The 24199-nt window shown below is 38.9% G+C and overlaps 1 protein-coding gene across 6 annotated transcripts in view; it reads right to left on the reverse strand.

The window, feature by feature from the left end:
• Window positions 1–24199, reverse strand: part of ENOX1 (ecto-NOX disulfide-thiol exchanger 1) — a 360206-nt gene that overhangs the window by 45876 nt on the left and 290131 nt on the right. For all 6 annotated transcript variants that reach the window (XM_072358786.1, XM_072358747.1, XM_072358765.1 and 3 more), the window contains 2 exons: window positions 22836–22942; window positions 19260–19377 (listed from right to left, as the gene is read on the reverse strand). In XM_072358786.1, coding sequence (XP_072214887.1) covers window positions 19260–19377; window positions 22836–22942 — 225 coding nt within the window. The remainder of the gene's footprint in view (window positions 1–19259; window positions 19378–22835; window positions 22943–24199) is intronic.

The raw sequence follows: 24199 nt of genomic DNA on the forward strand, positions 1-24199 counted from the left end.
TTTTTTTATTTATTTATTTTTTTTTTCTCAATGGTTTCATTAATAAAGCCAAGGGGTGCATTTTTTGCTTATGAATTTTACTTAGCTTACCCCACTGCAACTTCTGATTCCATTTTAAGTTTGGTAGCTCCGATACTCATGTACAGAACTCCTCACTGAGACACACTAGAAAGGTTCTTAGGATAAAAGACAATTAAAGTGGAAAGTCTTTACAGAAGCACTATATAGAAGGAAGCTAGATCAAAAGAAAACTCTGACAAGAATCCAAATAACTGCCCGTAATGTAAGCAGAAGAGGATATTTGTACCTGAACAGATACAGCTGGCAACCAGCCCAACATTGGCTTTATAGCATTTTCATGGAGGGCCGCAAACGGATACCTGTCTCAGAGAACCAGCTACAGGAAGATCAGACATATGTAAGCGGGGAAGCCTTCTCATCAATATATTGAAGACATCTAAGAGATCAGTGTGATTTGCTTGTTCTGAGGCAGCAGTGCCTCAGCAACAGCCTTCTGGCCCAACACTGTTTACATGCAGTGGATCCAGATTAGACCCAACACAAAAAAATATCATGGTAAAAAGAAAAAAAAGAAGTGACTGGCTGATCATAAATACACTGAAGTCTAAAGGCATATTAAAAATGTCTCAGACTGATGTGTCAGAAAAGAAAGAAAAGCCATTTACTTTTCTAGGTCATCTATTTCAGACGCTGTTAGGTGTGTGCTTTTTTTATCAGCAGCACTGATTTGTGCCGTTTACTTTTATCTAGCTTTCTGTGGTTATATCTAACCTCATGCATAACAGCTGCCCAATGAAGACAAGGTAGGCTAAGTCTACACAGTGAAAATAATTGTAATTACAAGTAATCATGGTATATTATAACTCACTCAGTGGCCAGGAAATAAACCGAACCTCTGTTTTTATATGTATATAGTCATTGCAGAACTTGGGGATAATTCATAAATTTCTAGCAGTTTTATTAACGCATACCTGGGCATTAATAACATTTATAACACTACAATTAAAATTAACTACAGACTACTAATTCACATATGGGAGACACTCCTGGTTGAAATGCATAGGCAGTAGCTTATCTTCAGGATCTGTAGCGATCTGGAATTAATATCTGAAAAACAAATGACTGAGCAATGGCAACAACAGAAAACTCTCTTGTAAATTCAAAAGCATAGACTTCCCCATGATCTGCTAGCACAAGTTTTCCTACAGATACTTTTTCTTTCTTATAGGCACTTCTAAAGAAATGGATCATAAAACTGACAACTTTTTATTTGTTTATCTTAAGACTTTTGGTCTAACCACTTTAGCAGAAATTCTCAAGGTTCTGGAAATTTTGCCAGTGCACCAATACAGTGTCATGAAAACAGATGAAGGACATATTCCCAAGCTTTCCTTCTTCCTGAGTTCTACTAATGCCATGATCCTAATTTCCTGACATAAAAAGTAGGGTTTAAAATGATATAATGCTCCTTTTGATGACATCAACAAGAACAACATCATGAACTGTCAAAATGATGGCTGTTGTTATGGTAATTTTTTGCCTGCACCAATTCCATTGCAGGGCATTTGCGATGGCAAAAACAAACAAACAAACAAATAACAACCAAAAAAGCACCCACATAAAACAAACAAGCAAACAAAAACAAACAAAAAAAAAAAAACACAGCAAAAAAACAAAATCAGCTTGCCATAAACAGCTACTACTTCAAAGAGTTTTCAGTTTGAGAGACTAAACAAATACAAGAGGAGGGAAATAATGACATAGAGTTCACAACTATAAATACAAACAATAGAAGTTATCCTTGGCTTCTATCTAGCTTGCTTGTTTTTCAAATAAGCAAACTGTGAAGCACTACGAGTAGGGGAAAGTCAGCATGGGAAATCATTTTTGGAGGTTCTGGGAGGTCATGAGGTATGTCTTTAAGCTGTAGGAAACAGGGTACGTTATACAATAACTTACAACAACAACTGTCAGTTGTCATTAGAAAGGAAGATAGTCTTAGCAGATAACAAGCATGGAAGATCTTAGCTGATACTCTGTGATTCTGTAATAAAACAGCATTTCAAGATTTTAAGATAATAGTATGAACTCTTACATAAGCCTTTCTCTACATGCTGCACAGATATCTGAAAGGTACTAAAAATTCTTGGTTTTTACAGTTAATGTGCTAGAGAAAAATCTTTAAATAGAAATGAATGTCAGCGTAGATCATCATGCCCTCTAAAGAGAAGACGCTCTTGAATCTAAACTTCTCTACAGCCACTATATTTCATTAAGGAGGATTTGTCTGTTTCTTTCTCCTGCTGAAGGCAACCATAATTGGATCCTTTTTTTACTATATCTGAAACTATTATACATGAAGGAAACAATGTGTGAAAACAAACAAACAAACAAACAAACAAACAAACTTAACAGTCGTCTTAGCAAAGACAGCTTTTGAGCTTCCTTAGCTGTCTTCAGGATCTCAGTTTCTTTCAGAAGGCCTGAAGTAGTTTCAAGTAACACAAATACTAAGAAATTGAAATGTCAGGGGGTCCTTCCTGTATGAGCAGTACCGTATCCACCTCTTGATTTGTAGGAAACAGCTCTGTGGTTGGACTTGATGAACCTGAAGGTCTTTTCCAGCATAACTAATTCTATGATTCTATGATACATTGAATGTTACTTGAGAAAGGGCTCAAAAAAAAAAAAAAAAAAAAAAAAAAAAAAAGCCAAAGTAAAGTTACTCTTGCACAAGGTCACATGGCAGAAGTCAGAATCCAGAAAGTGAGATGAAATAAAAGAAAATAAAAGAAAAATCTGAATATTTGTTCAATATATTAAGAAAAGTGACCTTCCAGTTCTTGAAGGGACTGCATAAACTGAAGGGGGTACAACTGTTTACATGGGTGGATAGAACAAGGGGTAATGGTTTTAAACTAAGACAGGGGAGGCTGAGGTTAGGAAGAAGTTTTTCACACAGAGGGTGGTAACACACTGAAACAAGTTGCCCAAGGAGGTTGTGGATGCCCCATCCCTGGAGGCATTCAAGGCCAGGCTGGGTGTGGCTCTGGGCAGCCTGGTCTGGTTGTTGGCAACCCTGCACATAGTAGAAGGGCTGAAACTAGATGATCATTGTGGTCCTTTTCAGCCCAGGCCATTCCATGATTCTAAGTGGAAGAATGATAGGATTTTTAGTGATAGCACAAGGGAGATGGAGGGTTTTTTGACGGTGACTAGGTGTAAAGAGGAGGAGTTCAAAAGTGAGCAATGGGCACTGTTGTCTGCATGCTGGCATGTGTCAGGAAAATGTGAAGCTGAGACTGGGGATGTCTTGAAGGAAAAAAATCAATTTTATACACTAGAAGCAATCACTGGAGCCTCAGAAGATTCTTCTCAGGACTTCAACTGACTGGAAATTAAACTCTGCTACAGCCTAAGGATCTGAGTATGGTCCTTCATTGACAAGGTGTGTGCAATGTTGATACCAACAAGTGACCTACAATCTGAGAGTAGTGGAAAGTTTGGGTTTGCAGGACATTTTTGAGGTGGTGGGAAGGAAGGGAAGGTCCTACAAGCAGATGGAAACATTGATGTTCTCTCCACCAGTCCTCATCTCCTGACAGAAGAAAATTTGAGGCCCTTATTACCCCTATCTCACAGCTGACCTTCTTAAACCCTTCTACCAACACAGCTCAGAGAACAAATTTTAGTTATACTGTTTGCAGCTCAAAGATATTTTAGAAAAGCAACTCTTTGATGGTACCTCAAAGATACTTTCTCCTCTCCTCTCCTCTCCTCTCCTCTCCTCTCCTCTCCTCTCCTCTCCTCTCCTCTCCTCTCCTCTCCTCTCCTCTCCTCTCCTCTCCTCTCCTCTCCTCTCCTCTCCTCTCCTCTCCTCTCCTCTCCTCTCCTCTCCTCTCCTCTCCTCTCCTCTCCTCTCCTCTCCTCTCCTCTCCTCTCCTCTCCTCTCCTCTCCTCTCCTCTTCTCTCCTCTCCTCTCCTCTCCTCTCCTCTCTTCCTTCCTTTGCTTCCATTTCCTCCCCTTTCTTCTCTTTTCTTTTGTTACTACATCACTAATCACTGGCATTAGGATATCAAAAGTGGGTGCACAGAAGTATGTCTGATGTTACCAGACAAAAGCAACACTATTCCTATATAGCATTCTTTATATATGTCTCTTCCATTGTTATGCTATGTTTCTACACAAACAAATTATGTCACTTGGCTTTTTTAAATAACCCCTTCAGTTAAAGCTTGAAAGTAGCAACTGAACTAGCCTGAATAAACTCTGAAAACAGAATTAGAATGATTTAAAAATAAATAATTTGAGGCAATTACAAGCTAATCTAGCCGTGAATCGTTTTTTTTTTTTCTTTCCCTTCAGACAGAATGCAACCAAACAAGGAAGCAATTTCCTCATTTTTCCTAATGTTAGGCACACTTCATTTGAATGTCTCAGAAACTGCAAATTTAAACTTCAAGGGCGCTAATTATCCTATATGTGCTTGGGTTATTGTCATTAATGTTAGTGGGAATTAAGACTCACACACTGAGAGGGCGATCTACTTCTTAAAAACAACTTTTATTCAGGTGCAGTTGTTTCAAAGTCCTTTCCTCACCATGCTGCTTACATTCAATGGGGAGAAACTCATTATACCCGTTACATTCATGATGATGCCAGATGTTCAAATTGAATACTCATGAGAATTATTTTCAGACTCCCTCTTCACATAAGATTTGCTGGCGAACAATTAGCAAACAGGGTGCTGCCAAAAAAAATACCCAAAAACAACCCTCAAAAAAAACAAAAACAAAACAAAAAACAGAATAAAACAGGGAAAAAAAAAAAAAAAAAAAAAAAAAAAAAAAAAAAAAAGAGAGAGAAAATTCAACCATAATTTAATGGCAATTTTATCCATCCCATCCACGACACACAGATGCAACATTTGAGAAACCCAAGCATTTCTATGAATAGAGATTGTTTCAGTTTACAAAACTTAATCCTGCTTAGCAGACTTCTGCAACAGCGCTGTTCTTTTCCAGGTTTAAAGCACACATGGCTCACCAAGCAATTTATGAAGGCTTATTACTTTTTGTGTAATGAAGCATATCTCTTTGCAAACAGCAAAGAAGGTGTAGGGAGGAGGGCAGATTATAGACCAGATGGGACTAATAACAAAACTAGCAAGGTAGCGTGCAAAAAGTAACATACAAATGCTGGTTCTGAGGTGGATTAAGAAGGCCCCAGGGAGTGGTGCTGCCAGTTCCTGTGGTGCTATGGTGAGTCTTGTGATATCTGACATTTTATTTAGCGCCTGAGAGAGATTATTAACTGAGAGCTTGAGCTTCTGGATTAGCAGCTTCCAGACTTTCTAGACTTGTGGATCAGCGCTGTCTTTCTGTATTTCACTATGTTCTCCACAACCCTAACTGTTAGTTATAAACTCAAGGGAAAACCATTTACTGTTTCAGCTAGTCCTAGGAAAGAGATGCAGATTACTTACTGCAGTTTTACAAGTGGCTCAAAAGATGAGAAGAATTAACTGACTTTGTCTCAAAGGCCTTAAAACAGATATGACTAATCATCTCCTACCTTAACTCATCTTTCTACCACTTTCTTCATACTTTCCTCATTTTCCCTCTGCACTGGTTCTGCTCAGGTCGTTTCCTCCTCCAACTCCAAACCTTTGTCCAATTGTAATTTCCACTTGCCCGTCATGTCTTGATATTTTTCTCTGCTCTCACTCATACTTACTTTGCAGTATATTCTCCAGCTCTTTTACCCAGTTTAGTTGCAGCTAAATTGCAGCATTAAGTACTTCAGACTATTCCTAAAAAGATGTCACATCATATTACTGAAATGCATAGTTAGAACTTGGAAGAGACCACCTTGTTACAAAAAATATCAAAGCCTGACACATTTTAGGTCTATTTTGCTTGACAGCATTTCTTTGGAGAACTGGCATCTATGTAACTTGGAAATGGAATTTTGACAGTCGTTACTTAGTCTGCCCTGCTGAGACCAATTTCTCCAGGTCACCTCTAAAGACCAAAAATCTTCTGTTTCCTCTTCTTTTTGGGACACATTTCTTCTATTGCCACCTATGTACCAATCCCAATGAGCAAGGTACACACTGTGAGGGCACAGGAGAGGGAAGCACCGCACACTGCTGTGGGTGGACTGCTGGATGGGGGCTTGTGTGGTGTCATTCCTGCTTGGTTATGCTCTTGAACTAGAGGCTTATGGCCTCAAGTTGTGCCATAGCAAGTTTAGTTTGGATATTAGGAAACACTTTTTTACAGAAAGGGTAGTTAAGTACTGGAATAGGCTCTCCAGGGAGGTGGTTGAATCACCATCCCTGGATGTGTTTAAGAACCATTTGGATGTGGTGCTCTGGGATATGATTTAGCAGAGGGTTGTTAGAGTTTGGGTACTATGGTTAGGCTGCGGTTGGACTTGATGATCTTCAAGGTCTTTTCCAATCTGAGTAATTCTATGATTCTATAGGAAGCAAATCATCCTAAGAAAATGCAGAGGTATAACTTTGATACTTACGTTCTATGTTTACCAATAGCTACTTGAAAAAGCACTGTCTTGGTTAAATATATTTAGCTGAGTACTGAATCTCTTTTAGAAGTTCTGCTTTTACTTTTTTTTCCCTTTCTTTTCTAATTGAGAAATTATGACATTTCTGCAGATGTGATGCTTTATGGATGCCAGGAAAGAAGTGAATTTTTCCTCTAATTAATAATTGTCAAGAAATGACTATTCGTGGAACACTAAAAATGACAGATAAGATTCCAGTCTCAAGAGAGAAGAGATAGGCTCACTTAAGTAAGTAAAGTGTTAATTACTGGGAAGATGCCAAGTGGCACTGATGACCTACATCAGTAAAGAAAAACACTACCTGTTTTTATGGTGCCTTGCACCTGGAAGTACAGACTTTTGAAAGCTGGATCACACAAGATAAGCTGATGAAAGCTCAGTGTTTCACAGACTCTATGTTAACGTTATATAGATTTCATAAATGGATTTGTTGCATGTGTGTGGATGTGATACACAGATTACCTGGGATTCTACACATCACTATATATAGGTAAATCTCTGTATAGATAGGTTATCAATGGTTATTAGGCACCAACTTAATTGGTCATAATTCCATTCAGATTTAAAAAATAATAACTGGCCTTAATAGGATGCATAGCTGTACTGCTACTGTTGACATTTAAACTAGGAATTGCATTCAGGTCCAGTACCACTGAGACAACTTGTACAAAAATATCTGTAGGATGAATAAATATGAAGATACTGTCATTGCAGGGAACAAACCTGTTTGGAAGCAAACCTGACAGTGTTCCTGTTGATCTCTCAATTTTTCATGTCCATTAGGATAAGAAAGGGCTGATCTGACTGCTTTAGATGACTGCAGTGCTTTGAATTGCTCTGATTTATAGAAGGCAAATGCTGATCGTAAATGCAAAATGCTCTATATAAATGTGAGGATCAACAACCTTTGTTAAAAATTCTATTGTGCCTTAAACTGTCGGAGACTATTTATCCAGCTACTTCCCTGACCTTGCACTGGATTAGAATGCTGAGCTAATTTTTCTTTAAAATTGTGTGTACTGCTGTAATAATTTCTCAGTTACTTTAGTCTCAGAAGAAAAATGGATCTTAAATATGGGAATACTGTTTTTATGCTGTGTCTGATGCATGGACTCATCTGTGAGCGATCCAAATCCTTTATTGCAAGTTCTCACATCACCTATATACCTTCACAAGTTTTCTTCTCCTAGCTTTTCCATTCACCCCTCCATGTCAAGAGAACATTCCATAAACACTTCTTCAACCATTCATGTGGGCGCTTATCCAATCGGAGCCACAAGCTGTTCTTTCCTCTTCTAGAGGTGTCCTTGGTTCTCATGCTGTTTATCTTGCTCCATAGCTGCTGCTCCATACAGTCCATTTTGTATTCCCACATTTTTACCCTTTCTAAGAATTCCAAGAAGCTTGGAATTTCTTGACTGCCACATTCATAGGTAGTTTTTCTTGAGTGACTTATCCCTAATGAGAACAGAAGACCGTGAAGGAGAATTATATCTCCAAGTAAATACCACTTTTCTCCTCTCCATCCTGACTTCAACACACACAGTATCTGCACGCTGAGGCAGGCCACTGTGCTTCTCTAGAACTTAACATGTTTATTAAGTATTTTCTCAGCTACTAAAGAATTAATTGTGTTGTGAACTTACAGATGGCAAGGTTCTAGAGGGATTGGTGGTATGTGCAGTCCTTTCAGAAACAGAGACTTTTTTGGAAACTTTAAAGTGTAGAACTTTAAAGAGACAGCAGTAAAATACTCCCTGTACCAGACTTTCTGGGTAAGCCACTGCTTAAGACTTCGTATGTGTGGGTGTTGAGCAGAAGGTGAGTGCAAACACTGAGCAGCAGGCAGTAAGCTTGTGGGATCAAGGTCTAACAGCACAGGCATCTCAAAACCTATCAACAAAACATGATGAGACAGACAACTATCTGATAATAGAACAGCATGGGGAGAGGTATTACTTTTTCTCATGCTCTTCCTCAGCTGTTGAAAGCACACACTTGTCTCTAAAACTCAGACAGATTTAAGAGAGAATATTGTCTGTAGCTGACACATGAAAAAGAAGCAATGAAGAAACTAGTGTTGTGGACTAGCAAACACACAAGTCTTTTCAGAGAGATCCCTGGCTGACATGTAAGATGGACACCTGGCAATTATAGAAGTATTCAACAATAACTGGATACAGTAGTGCTGCAAATGCATGCTTAGCACATTCCTGTGCCTAAGTAACATCTTGCTATACTATGAATATATGGAGAACTGAATAAATGAGCAAAATGACACCAAGCTATCCTCCCACTGAAAGGTAAAAAAATTACATAGAAATTAAAGTCCTAATTTCAAAAGGGAAGGGGAGGGAAGGGAAGGGGAGGAAAAGGAAAGGGAAAAACACCTTCTTTTTAACCCCATAGATACAAATTTTCCTTCTTTGGTATTCTTACTCTAGTATTCAATGAGTCACATGTTTGAACTAGTGGAGAAGTGGTATAAAATGGTATGCTATCTAATTCTTGAGTCAGTCATTTCATGTACAAGATGGCTTTTCTTCAGTTTCTCTTTCCTCTCCTATTAGTGTAAAACTGAATAAGGCTAAAAGAAAATAACTCACCTGTAATCAGGCCTGAATCTTCAACGTACTGCTTATAAAAATGCTACACTATAGATATGTGGCACTAGTGAGAAGCTGATTTTCCTGAGATAGTCTTTAAGACAAAACCAAAGAGTGGGATATCACAAAATTCCTCTGAATCTAATATTCATTCCTCGAAGTAAAACAGCACTACTAGCCTGTTGTAGTTTTGCAAATTTCTGCGGTGATCTAGCTTGAAGCACAAGCCCTGCTGGGTGGACTTTTAACTCCTGGCATGCAACCACATCACAGACTGCCAGTCTGCTGGATGCATAGGGTCTGATACACTGCATATTTTGAAAAAGAAGCCTTTAATGTGTTGGAAACTTCAGCCAGCCTTATATGTCTCATGACATAAGGATGCTCCCCAAAATGGTAATTTGGAGCTTAGAAGCTTGTACTGATTATGGAAAAGATTCTGCTTTTTGATCATTATCTCTTCTGGTACCTTAGCAATGTCTGATGTTTCATGGATTAAAACAGTAAGTGGATAAGAAAATAACAGCATCTCCAACTCAAGCAACATTTGCAGCCTTCTCTAATTTGCTGGAGTGGAAAAGATTCCTTAAAAGAACAGAGCATGAAGGCCAGCATTATTAAGAAACCCCCAAACCATGAACTTAGTTCAAACAATAATATAAATGATCTTACATAAGAGATCAGAAATTGGGTTTAGGCTGTGACCCCCATGAAATCACTCATGAAGAAATCTGTTCTTTGTGTTCTCTTCAGAACCAACAATCTTCACTATTATAAATAGGGCTCATGCTCTTGAAGGCTAAATACAAGAGTAAGAGCACAAAAGCTGTATATTGGAGAGGGCACTATAAAGAAGGTCACTTTATAGAAAGCATGAAGTGTAATTTCGAGAAGGATGCTAATACCAGCTATATCAGATTGTGAGGAAGCTGAAAACAGCATATGTTCTAATATTGTCTTTTATTGATTTTGCTGCCAACATCCCACTTCAACAATGTTACAGCCACACTTCAAGATTCTTAATAGAAGGGTTGGAGAAAATCAATATACAGAGCTTGCTTCTGCTCCCATTGAAGTCAATGGGAGTCTCATTACTAACTGCAATGAGCACACGACAGAGTTCAGCCTGTTTTGGTGCTTTGTGTTTGTTTTTCCCTTCCCTTTTTATTTAACCTCCTATGGGGCAATGCACACTGTTATTCTGTGTTTTAGAAAAGTCCCATTCAAGTAATGCAATTCCCTACCAAACTGCAAGTGTATGCATTCAGAAATGACGCCCTGCTTTATGAAACCTAATGAAAAATTATAGCCTGTATCCTGAACAGGGAAAGTTATAATAAAAGATATAGGATTTGAAATAAATTCTGATAACAAAATCATTTCTGTCTTAAAAATATTTTCATTCAGATATCAAGCAAATAAATAAAAACAGTTCAGCTTTCATTGACTCATGAAATGTTACTTTCAATGCATGTTGTTTACTGTATTACAGAGGGGATACACCCAAACTTCTTTTCACTACTATTTTAATGCTATTTACACAAACTGAAATATGCTAAAATTATCTCCAAAAATTATAGGCATCATCTTCATTCCAACAACATGCTGTTAATTTTGTTCTAGCATGAATGCAAAACATATTTTAACATGCTGTCAAAATGAGATACTAAGAATGTCAATAAAATGACACTAAAATAAATGTAAATTTAGATTGCTGTCACAAGTGGCTGCTTGGTTTTGTGAAGATGTTAGGTTGCTATAGCATTTTCCATAGCAACTTTGCATCTTATTACATAAATAATCCCTCAGTGTCCTTAAAGCTTACTAAAAACAGGATTAAATCTATTCTCATATGTAACGATCCTGCATAAAACCTTATCAGTACAAAATACCCAGAAAACATAATAAAATGTAATCTAGATAATAGTATTTCTGGCAGTTGAAAAGCATCAAAGCACAACAGACTTGTTTTGTAGTTAACGGGACATCCTCCTAAAACCCATATCAGGGGAGTGTCTTTGAAGTGTCTATTTCCTCTAAAAATGGAATGTTGGGTTGGTAACCCCTTCAATGCTGGGTACAGTGGAGCAACACAGATCTTCGTCCCAGTGCCTGGGAGAGGAAGACGCTACCTGCCATGTTTCCCAGGGTAGATAGGCTTGGCAATTGTCTGCAACTCCCTGAAAGGAGGTTATAGTGAGGTGGGGTCAGGCTCTTCTCCCAGGTAACACTGATATGACAAGAGATAATGGCCTCAACTTGCACCAGAGGAGGTTCAGATTAGATACTGGGAATAATTTCTTCTCCAAAAGAGTGGCCAGACATTGGAACAGGCTGCCCAGGGAGGTGGTGGCATCCCTATCCCTGGAAATATTAAAGAACAGTGTAGATATCCCATGGAAGGACATGGTTATTGGGCATGGTGGGGATGGGAGTGGATAGTTGGACTGGATGATCTTAGTGTTTCTTTTCCAGCCTCAATGGTTCGGTGATTCCGTCTCCAGCTCTGATTCGTCACAACATTTCTGCTAAATTCAGCTGCACAAGTAGCATTACCAAATGTAGTTATGCTACAGGTAGCATAACCAAATAGACTTAAAACGGGGGGCTTGAAATTAAGCCTTTGACTACGTACTACCTGAATTTCAGCCAATTTTTGTAAAAGCAATGGGAAGATCAGAATGAATTTTCAAGTACAATGTTGGAGTCTGCCTCATGATGACAGCTCTGAACTGGCATGCTGGGAAAGGCACTAGAGCAGACTACCCCTGCGTTAAGGGAGTAATCATTTTGTGCTGCTTTCTAGTGTTCATCTCTGATGGTCCTGGGGTGTAAAGCTGATTGGTTCTGTGGTCTCCAGAGCACTGCCATTCACAGAGGAGTTATGCCAATCACAGAGCCCAAAAAGGGTTATTCATCTGTCTTCTCTGGCAAGATAGGGGGATTGCATCAGCATGGTCACAATTTGGTTTTTCAGATCTAAATTATGTTCTTTTTGAGACAACTTATAAAACCTAGTGAGCAGATTTTGCTTACAGGTTTTATTTTCCTCGTGTAAGTCTTTGTATGCTTATTGCCACAGGGCTGATTATGGAACCAGCTGCTAATGGCTTTGAAAGAGTTTTGATTTATCCGAGGAATAGACCAATGCCAGCCTATTAATTTTAAAGTAAATACATCTTTCTATTTTACATTATCTTTACCAACAAGTGCTTAAAAGGAAGACAAGGAAATTACGGGCTTGTTAAATACCATGATTGCTTTCACAAAATCTGTCTTAAAAAGCTATTAAAGTGAGAAGTAATAACAGAAAAAAAAATATGTCAGACTTTTGTTTAGAACAACAGATACCATGAAAACAGGCAAAAAAAAAAAAAAAAAAAGAAAAAAAAATAATAAAAAATCTCTCCCCACCCCCTTGAAAACTGCACAAAAGATTAGGTTTGCAAGAAAGGAAAGGGAGAACAACCTGATCGTGGAATCAGTAGGACGACAAAGACCTGACATGAAATTCATCATGACACTGGGTCAGGCAGAGGGAAAGGAAGAGCAAAGCTCAGCTCCACACAGCTGGGGCTGAGTAATTTCTATTCCAAGTTGTAAAAAGATTGTAGTAAGCTTTCCTACTAGTTTAATCCTTCTATAAAGCACAGTTTCCATCACATGTGTGCATCTCTGCATTCAAGCAAGACTTAAAGAAAGCAAAAGAAGATTAAATTGCAAGGGGGAAAAAAAAGAAAAAAAAGATGAATAAGCACTGAGCAGATCACTTTGGTGTTGTTTCAGGCTTTCCTTGAAGACTTGCCAGGCTTGCAACTTTCAGGATAGACTTCAGGACAATACCATAAAGCCTGTCTTATGCTGCATTCATGAGGTGCAATTGTCACATCTTGACTTTCACAAGGACTTAGGCTCTCTTGCCAGATGGACTGCCCACCATCCAGACTGTCTCCTATGGCAACTAACTCCACTGATGTTGCAAAGAGCAAGGATCAGCTCGGAGGAGCACTTTAAGATACAGGCTACTGTCCAAGATGTCAAGAGCTGTCATGTCTAAACTTGGCACCTGCCTAGGTACGTTTCATTATCCCGACATGGAGGTCTCAGCTGGCCTGACTGGGAAGGCAGTGCTAATCCTGTGTGTCCAAACCGGGCATATGCTGATTAATCCACAATTTATTATTTGTATGCGATCACCAGGAGAAGCACTTTAATAAGATCATAGAATCATAGAAACATAGGATGGCTAAAGTTGGAGAAGACCTCGAAGATCACCTAGTTCCAACCCCTTGCTGTGAGCAGGGTTGCCACCTGCCAGACTAGGCAGCCCAAGGCTCCATCCAACCTGGCCTTGAATGCTTCCAGGGATGGGACATCCAATGCTTCTCTGGGCAGCTCACCAGAGAAATCTCACCATCCTCTGAATAAAAAATTTCCTCCAACATCTAACCTAAATCTCTCCCATTTTAGTTTAAAACCATTGCCCCTTTTCCTATCTCTATCAGACCATGTAAAGAGTCACTCTCCCTCCTGCTTATAAGCTGCCTTCAAGTACTGAAATACTGAAATGAGGCCTTCTCTTCTCCAAGCTAAAGAAGACTAACTCCCTCAGCCTTTCTTCATAGGAGAAGTGCTACAACTTTCTGATCATCTTTGTGGTCTTCCATTGGATCTGCTCCAACAGCTCCACATCTTTCTTGTGCTGGATGCAATATTCCAGATGGGGCCTCATGAGGGCATAACAGAGGGGGAGAATCCCCTCCCTCTCCATGCTGCCCACCCCTCTTTGGATGCAGCCCAGGATGCTGCTGGCCTTTTGGGCCACTTCTGGCTCATGTTCAGATGCATCATCACAGGTAATACAATGAAGTGAAATGCTCCAGGGTTCTAAAGAGTAGGCTGTTCCAAGTATGTTTGGCTGGAGACAGCCCTATTCTGAGGTGTTTATCATTTATGCAGACAAGACAGGCAGTGGGGGAATTAAAGGAAGTATCCTTGCCTCCACTTGATACTGAGAAACCATGAATGCATTGATTTATCCTGGTGTGAATTCCGTAGCAGAGATGGGACTTGGCCAATGGCTCTGGGATCCCCGTTCCATCTTTCCTGTGTTCCTCTGCAAGCACCACGTGTTCCTTCATTTCCCCTGGTACTGGCTGCCATCTCTCACTGCAGTTGGAGTTGTTGGAATTAATGGTGCGTCACAGAGAACTGCAAAAGCAAGAGATTAACCCCTCCTCCCCTTAAAAATAAAATTACAGGTGACTTCTTGGTATAAACCAAACTTCAGCTCTTTCCTACAACATGCAGCTTCACTTCACTAATTCTTAAAATTACTTTGGAGGCTTTTACACGTGGATCCTTACTCCCAGTGCCAGCAGGTGGGAGATGAAGCATCCATAAATCCTGATAGTTCTGAAGATTTTCCTGCATCCTTTAGACTCCAGCACAGAATCTCATTTTTTTTTTTCCACTGATATAACGCTTCAGTAGCTGCACCTTGACTTTCAAATGTATTAACTGAGTTGCCAATCATCATTATTTTTTTTTTCTTAGCAATCTCCCAGCTTTACTTCAGCAATCCTCTTGTCCCTTTAAACTCCAGAATCCACAATGCAGAATCACTGTTTAAGGACTGAATTTTGAAATAAAAAACTACACATTGTTCTGAAGGAATAGCTGTGCCCACAGATCAGATTATGTCATTTTCAGGCCAGCGTTTTGCCATCTTTTCCCATTAAGCAAATAATATTTGGTCTGTACATGAGGACATGTACATACAGGACATGGAGGTACTGGAGCAGGTCCAGAGAAGGGCAACGAGGCTCGTTAAGGGCTTGGAGAATCAGCCCTATGAGGAGAGACTAAGGAAGCTGGGGCTGTTTAGTCTGAGGAAGAGGAGGCTGAGGGGAGACCTTATTGCCGTCTTCCAGTACCTGAAAGGTTCTTACAGTGAGAGTGGGGCAGGTCTCTTCTCACTAGTGACATGTGACAGGACGAGAGGAAATGGCCTCAAGTTGCGCCAGGGCAAGTTTAGGTTGGATATTAGGAAGAACTTCTTTACAGAAAGGGTAGTTAGGTACTGGAATGGGCTCCCCAAGGAGGTGGTTGAATCGCCATCCCTGGATGTGTTTAAGAGCCATTTGGATGTGGTACTCAGGGATATGATTTAGCAGAGGTTTGTTGTTGTGGTGTTGTTTCGTGGTTGTTTTTTAAGAGATAGGCTACTGGTTAGGCTGCGGTTGGACTTGATGATCTTCAAGGTCTTTTCCAACCTGAGTAATTCTACGATTCTATGATTCTATGATTCTGTAAATCAAGAGGGAGGGATTCCTATGATTAGGCACATATGCTGGCTTAACTAACTTATCGTTTTCCTTTCTCCCTGGGGCATTTGGGGGGGGGGGGGGGTCTGGCATCTGTTTGAGATGCTCTCCAACAGAACAAGCAGGTAGTGATGCCTTCACTTTGACTGAAGATTCAGCTTGCATATGCTACAGTAGAGTACCAACTAGCCCAAAGGAGAGTGACCTGTAAAACACCAAGAAGAGAAGAAGATTTTCATGCAGGAGGCAGCCCTGTCCTTTAAACTAGAGGATGGAAGACGAGTCCAGGAGACCAAAGGTCCCAGATTTTATTCCAGCTGTGCTGCTGAGCCAGTATCAGTAAATTGGGTTCATAAACAAGTAGGAGAAACACAATTGGCAGATAAAAGTAGAATCATAGAAACAGAGAATCCTTTGAGTTGGAAGGGACCAATAAAGTTAATCTAGTTCAACTCCCCTGCAATGAAAAGGGACACATAGAGCTACATTAGGATGCTTAGAGCCCCATCCAGCCTGGTCTTGAATGTCTCCAGTGTCGGAGCAACCACCACATCTCTGGACAGCCTACTCCAGGAGAGGATTCAAGTCTAGAATGAAGTGATGATCCTTGCAGCAAGTCCCTCTTCAGCTGTTCCCTATTGCCTCAAGCAAGTAGCAAGCCTGAATTTTCCCAAACAATGTGCAGATTTCTAACACAAAATGTAAATTGCTCTACAGCAAGACTTAATACCGTCCACAACTTGAAAAAAAAGGACACAAAACACTTTTACTAAGAATTTTTTGATCATCTATCCCAAATACTTGGAATTTGTTGTGTATAAGGGCTCATGTCGTTCTAACATTGCTCTGAAAACTGAAGTCCAGCAAGTCTGGAATAACATTCAGGCACTGAGGTCCTTGCACAACCTCAGAACCTAGATGTGCTGTACTGTGTTTTGAAATGTTGGAGCTGGAATCCACTCTCTATCAAGATTATAGTTTTCAGATACTGTAGAGAAGAGTTTCCATTCTAATTCAATCTACCAGTGAGGAGCTGTGAAATACTCAGCTCCACAGTATCTAAAAATGCTTGCAGATGTGTTATTTCTGAATGGAAAAGGCTTGAGTAACAGAAAAAATACAATGGAGGACTGCCGAAACTACAGACTTCAGTGAGACAGAATAAGGTCTTAGGAACCAATCTAATTTGTTGAATTAATTTGAAATTATGCCTTCTTAGACCTGTGATTTAACCAGGTGAATTAATGAAGAAAAGATCTGACACCAGTGTGGGAGACAGTGGGAATGCCTGTCACCTGTTGCGGATCTGGGAATGGTAACCTCCCAGAGATGTTCTTTCTACCTTCAAGTAGATGGTGAAATTCATTGGACAGGCTGAGAAGTAAACTCCACAGGAAAATCCTTAGGATAGTAGAACAGGCAGTCCAAAAACTCTGGAATTATCCAAATAAATTCATAATGTTTGTTTGCTTCAGATAGTTTTGGATTTAGACTTTTAAACATTTAAGTATACATTCTGTCTTTGAATTGAAGAGGGTTGATATACTTCTTGTGTTACTCAAGCTCTGCCCTTCCCGTAGTTAACTATTTAGGCAAACACTATAAGAGAAAGGATTAAAAATAATGAAAGTGACAGTGTTTTCTCACTTTGCAGAATTGTTTCTTCATCATGGAAGACTCCTAATAAAAGACATTCTTTGTAAAACAGAGGTGACTATGAATAGAAATAGCCACTCCAGTGAGATAAAGGAGTGATTCTGGAAGAAGAAAAGAAGGTTAACACCAAAAATAATTTTAAAAACACTGTACATAAAAATGAAAAATAAATGCCCTTCTCTCACTTTCTTTTCACTTGTCCATATTTTATATACAACAACTTCAAGTTCCCCCTATTGTCAGTGGCAAATGAATCAAACCTATATGCTTGACTCGAGAGTGGAATGTTAGAAGAAGAAAGCTATAAAAAATAATTTTAGAACTGGAGGACTGTATGTATGCAGCAGGCTGGATCACCTCCAACAAGATCAAGAGGATGATGAATGGGACAATGGACAACGACGGACAAATATTCAAGTGGATTCACACTGCCAAATTTTGATTTAGTTTACAGCATAGTTCTGGATTTGTTGCTCTCATCACTGAGAGGTGTCAAGTACCACATTATAACAATACAAATAAATGGAAGTAGTTTAGTACACAGTAGAAATCTCAGATATCAAGGCGTTTGACAGAAATGTCCCTTTTTATAGAAGAAAAATAAACATCATTTCTCATTTGTGATATTATTAATCAGAGGCAAAAAGAATGACCTGCATAGCTCAGCCTTAGGCACGCATATGTTAAACCTGGCTGAACTGATAAGTATGACAGTTCAAAACATCATTACTCCTCTTCTGGAGCACAATCTGTTTGTATTCCGGACTCTATCTTCCTGTTGTTAATTCTAGTGACTTCTCTCCACAAGACTGGACATAGTCAAGGTAAAATGATAAGGCATTTTAAACAGTCTCTGATTGCTAGCAGTGCTCTCTGTCTGCAGAGACCCACTGTCTCAGCTCCACACTAGTGGTCTCTAGAAATTTCAGATCCACATAGTAAAACAGGCAAAAAATTAAGGCTGCCCATTACAGGTTTTATTGATGCATATTCTTCTTTCAGGAAAAATGTTAGTTCTCCCTTCAAGAGAAATACTTTAGTAAAACTTTCTTTGCTATATTGATGGTCCTTTTTTTGTTCTTAAAGTCTTGAGACATTTGAACTCACCACACAGCATTCTGAGGGGTCAGAGTGTTTGTCTATGAACACTTCAAGCCTTTGAAGGGATGATACTCTTTCCTTTTTGAATACAATGCCTACATGTAGAAGTACAGACCAAACTTATCCTCATCAAACTCAAGGTTTCTTTACTACTTTCTCCTTCTTCACCTTTGGTACATCTCACTGCTAGCTTGCTGTTTGCAGTTTTGCTTTAGCTTCCGCTTCTGCAAATTTTCTTTCTGAAGATAAGTTTCCTGCTAGCTACTCCCAACTTCATTAGCCAACATCAAGAAAACAAGCAAAGGTTCCATCCAGATCATGTTACCAGTAATTTAGTAGTCTGTGAGCCAACACTTTGAGTGTCCACACTGGATAGCTTGGGTATACTCAAGGAGGCTGAAAAAGTTGTTCCTCTTTCCAAATATTACAAGCACCATAGTTCTTTCTTTCATGATAGCTGTCTAATACATATAAGACTAATGCAGCACACAGTATTGTATTGTAAAATATGTACTGTTTAAATTCAATTCCACAAAACAGTTAAATGGTATAGTGTATTTGTTAGAGAAGCTCTATATTACTGTGTACTTATTGCAAGGAATGGTGAGGCTTACAAAATACTGACTGTAACAGAACTTCAACTGGCCCCATAGTAAGTTAGTTTTGACAACTATGGAATAAAACTGTATTATGCAGGACTGCAAACATTATGCTAAAGACACATAATACTTTCACACATGGGAAGAATTGGAGTTTTCATCACTATATATCATAGCAGGCAAGAGAAACCTCATAGAGACAGCTTGTAGCATTCAGATAACTAGTTTATGGGGATTTAAAAAAAGATACTGTTTTATATAATCATCTATTAATTTGTCAATTCTCATATCTAAGTTTTTGTTTGCTTTTAAAACAACAGCTATATGTACTTGGACACATTATAGAGGGATTTGGCTTTACCTGAATCATCTACTCTCAGCTTTTTACTGGGATTGTCACCACTGTCATCATCAGACATTTCCATTTCCTCTTCCCGGCGGATTCCCATGAGCTGTTCACTGTGAGCATTTCGGAGCTCCTAAAATCCAAAACGATCTTTTGTCAGTGTTAACTTCCATAAAGTCACGGCTTTATCAGTAGTATCTGTTTTAAAAACTGCTCTGATTTTTAATTATACATCATTTGTCATTGTAATGCTACGTAGTTGCCTCGAATATTTATAAGAACAGTATCACAAGGAATTCTTCATGAGGAAGAAGAGAATTTATCAAAGGCAACATTTGGGGAAAGCAAGAGAAAGTGAGTCTCCATGTCAGGTGCTCTTTAGTTCAGCAAAACATAGAAGAATGTTTTAGCAGCAGAGATAATGCTTAAAACTGATACAAATTAGTCTGACTGATAGAGAAATCGTCAGCCTTCTTACGGTATAAAGAATTCTTGCTTCTTACTGTCACTTGGGGAAGGATTTTTCTGATCAAATGTAGGTTTCTCCACTAAAACTAGTTCCTACCGACATCTTTCACACAAATGTAAAAAGCTCAAGCACTTTTGGTAATTCACATCCATCACATAACTATCAAAAATCAGATTAACTGCACTCTAAAACTGATTAGTTCTCCCCGCTGACCATAAGGGCAGCCGAGAGCAGTCAGTGGTGATGGAGCATCCTATATTTTAGGTGTTTAATGCTGACCAAAGCAGTCTTTCCTCCATCCCCCAATTCCCAGATTGCCTTGGGTTTGAAAGACCCAGCCTGACGGCACTGTCCTGAAAGTTTCTGCATTGTGATGGGAGACAACTACTTGGTGTCTAGGTGACTACCACAAGGGCAGGCAGCAGGAAACCAATGCGTGTCTCCTTGGGGAAAGGATCATCAGGCATGAGGGCTTTGTGGGAGTCTAGACAGCCTTTGTTCCCAGCAGAAAGGCTGGCATTGGTGCAGTGGCTGGCTTTTTAAAGGCAGTGCTGAGAAGATTGAGAGAACTCTATTTTGTCCTAATAATCCTGTCAGGTGTAACACGGGGATGATGCACTGTGATTAGTGTAGGCCTTTTCAGCCTGCAGACAGCTAATTTTTCTGCCAACAAAGAGCCTAATTCCCAAAGAGGTGGTTTGAAATCTTTGAAACAAGGAAGAGGCTGAAAGAAGGAGGAAATGGAATTGAAGAGCCCAACCACAGCTCCATGCAATTACCAATAAGCCGTTAGTGAGGGACTGTGTGAAAAAGGAAAGGTGTTTCCCTTGAGCTGTGCCCGTGGTTTATCAGGAGATCTCAAATACTCTGATAAATGTATACACGCCCATTAATCACAGCAAAGTCAAGGAGGCTAATTAGTAGGCGTTCTACATCAAAGTGATTTCAGATTTAAAGAAACCCCAAAACAAAACAGACTAGAATGGTTAATTGTCAGCCACTATATCACCCTATAAGTGACATGTCTGGAAGAAATTAGCTATCTTATTTCTTCATTGGAAAATGTCACTTACACTTTTTTTGTCCGGGGGAATACTGACTACATACATGAGAAGACAGAAGGTTCCCACCCCTTTATTCCCTCCTAAAGAGGGAACAACTGTCCTCGATGCATCAATTCCTACACTACCGGCAAAGCCAATAATCTTCCATGGAGAATGCTAATGTGCATGACTGTTTGCTTTGTGCTTGGGCTTCTAGCAAAGCTTTCCTAAAGTCTGAAAAAAAGGGAAGGTGATCAGGTAATTAACAAATCAGCAGATAGTGTCATGGTTAGACGACATGATTTAAATCAAAGCTGCCTTTTGGTACATTTCCATCATATATCACATCTGAAAAACAGGCATTTCTAAAATCTATTGTTTTACTGAAAGACTTTGTATGTTTTTGAATTGCTTTTATTATCCAATTCTCCTCTTTTTGGAAAAACAAAAGGCAGTTAACAGAAAGTTAACTACTACTAGAAAAAGCAAGTAGCGAGTTAACATTCCTGGAAAGTTCAACTCATAAACATTTTCTCCCATTAAACATTTGTTTATTTGTCAATTTGCTCTATTTTGTAGCCGGGAAATCAATGATACACCATATCCCTTTATGGAAAGTTAGTTTAAGAAGGGATAGTCAGCGTAATTGAAATAAACTACTAACAAATCATAATTTTCATACCTTTCAGAAAGATAAGACAAATATCAACCCCCAACTTCCCAGCTTCCAATTAAATCAAGGCTTTAACCACTACTTTTATGAAATATTGTGAACAAAATGCAAAATACAGTTTGTACCAATAAATTATGCTAACATTTTATTTTAAGTGTCCCATTATTGTGAAGTCATTTGGTATTCACCATAATAGCGCCGATAATAAAGAATTCATTTGGTATTCATGTGGATGTTACATTTAGTGCCATTGGTATTCAACTGTAATTTAGCATTAGTTAATGGGCACTTAAAACGTTATCCAAATGATTTATATCACAGCACTTAGTGTTTCTCAAACTAAGTGTACAACACTCATTTTCCAAGTGTACTACAAAATAATTAAATAAGTGCACCTTACCTTCTAAAGTTTTTATTTTGAGACAGAGAAAAATCATTTAGAGGACTGTGATACTAGCAATCGATATACTGTATTATGTGAAGGTAAGCCGACTGCATGTAAGTTGCTCATATTTAAAAAAAGGAAAAAAAATTTAAAAAAAAAAAAAAAAAGGAAGAAAGAAAGAAAGAAAACAAAGACAGTGGTACTTACTTTTTAAAATACAGGTTCATAGCGTATATACTGAATTAAAAACCAAAGCTGGATGACCGAAACATAAGATGAGGTCTGTTGCTTCCCTTGCTGCCACTTGCAGCAAGGAGAGTTAGAATCCCAGTTCCTCTGCTCATGCTTATGACAGTCACACATGCATGTTCCCACACTGCTAACTCTGTGTGGCATTATGATTGCATTTATATTCTTTTCTTCGCAAGCAATATACTTAAAATCAATACAAATGATTTATCTACCTTATCAAAGAAAAATACAAAACAAATGGGAAGGAGTATGTCGTAATTCTGGACTGAATATGCTCAAGACTTTATTTAAGAAAGAAATTATCTTATTTTCAGGCAAAGTCATCTTATAATGACCATGAAATGGTACAACCAGAAAAAAAATCTGTGCCACAGAATTCTCTTTTAGAAACCAGATCATGATGACTCCTAAAAAGACGTTTTTCTTTAATAATTCTTAATTCTCTTCTTAGTTGAAAATAGCGTTACTAATTTCACCACTTCAGTTCATTATTTTAGATAGTAAACATATTCCTCCAATGATTTCCCAAATCTTGCATGAAAAATAAAAACACACTGCTCTCTGTCTTAGTGTTTAATGACTGTTATCCTTATGAGAGCAATGGGAACAACTCATACTGCAGATGAGGTTGTAAAATGGCCAGTTGATTAACAGCTAAAATGGCAGCTGTAAATATTGCTGAATACACTATGTCCAGCTACAATCACACTCGTTCTGTGTCAATCCAGCTGTGAGATGATGGATAGAAAGTAATAATAAAATCACCAACCTCAGAATGCTTTCGCCAAATGTCTATGTTCTTTCGCTGGGCTTTCGAGAAATGGTCCCAAGCTTTTTGTCTGGTAGAAGCGTTGAAAACGGCGACAATCTGCTCAACTTTGGTGAACAAGGAAGTCAAACAAGACAAGCAATTTATGTTGTGATCACTATAGAGAAGCAAAGCAAAGACACTAGGAGTCTATGGATGATGTCATTACTGTAACAACATCATCAATATCCATCCAATGATGTGTCTTTTGTACTTACATTTTATCAATGTTGGAGATGTCTCCCTTCAAGTCTGTCTCCACAACTTTAGTCTACACAACTTACAACCACGTACCAAAGAACATGCATGCAGCTGCTTCCCAGTGATGTCTGCTATTGTTTTCTGTGCAGCCACGTACCTTTATGCGTGTGGCTATAGGCATGAAACTCAAGGCATAAACTTGATATGTACTCCCCTGTGGCAGCTGCATGTAGATGAGTAGGATGTGCAAATGAAAGCATGAAAAACAAGCAGGATCTGCTCTCAAGTGTGGGACAGTGGGAATTTGCCAGCAAGTAGAAAGGGCTAAATCATATTTAAATGCTACATGCTGTAGCTGCAGCTGCTGCTTCTCTTTTATTTAATATATAGAAGCTCACCTGTTCTAGCTCATTTCCTCCCATGTCCATGGTGTACTATTTTTATATATATGATTGGTTATATTTTTCTGCCTTCAAGGAAGAAGTGTGAAATGGGCTTCCCTCATTCAACTGTAATGAATTCATTCTGATGCCGAACATCATTGTATAGAACAATTGTCAGTGACAATTAAGATACTTAAGTTTTTAACTGCTTCTTCATCCTAAACCAAAACCTTTTCTCCCAGCTCTCTTGTCTTTCTTTTCACACAAGTTACAAGCAATGCTGTCCTTCCAAAACAGTGACCTGCCTCAAAATGATTTGGCTGAGATGTAAGTTGCCTTGATCCTGGTACAGTTAACAAGACCTCTGGATTCTTGGGCTGAAATTAGTTCCACTGTTTTGTAAAGCTTTGCTTGCAACACCTCCTTCTCCCCTCCTTCACTGAAGGAGATGGTAGCAGAAGTGCTGTAATGACCTCTGATCTGGCCTCTTAACAAGCTGATTGCTGACTTCTTCAGTCAAGTCACAGATGTGAAAGATCCTGCCACATATAACAATCTATTATTCCTAAAATGGTGAGCTCACTTTGTAAGTCAATGCTAGATCTTTCACCCCTGCATCTGGAAATTAATCACACTTGTTTCTTTTATTCTCTTTTTTACCTCTGCACAGGTTGCTTCCAGATTCAGGAGGTGGTACCAAGATGAAGGCTGATATCTTTTCTCAGCTAATAAGTGATAGTA

This window comes from Excalfactoria chinensis, chromosome 1, assembly GCF_039878825.1.
Source record: "Excalfactoria chinensis isolate bCotChi1 chromosome 1, bCotChi1.hap2, whole genome shotgun sequence".
NCBI lineage: Eukaryota > Metazoa > Chordata > Aves > Galliformes > Phasianidae > Excalfactoria > Excalfactoria chinensis.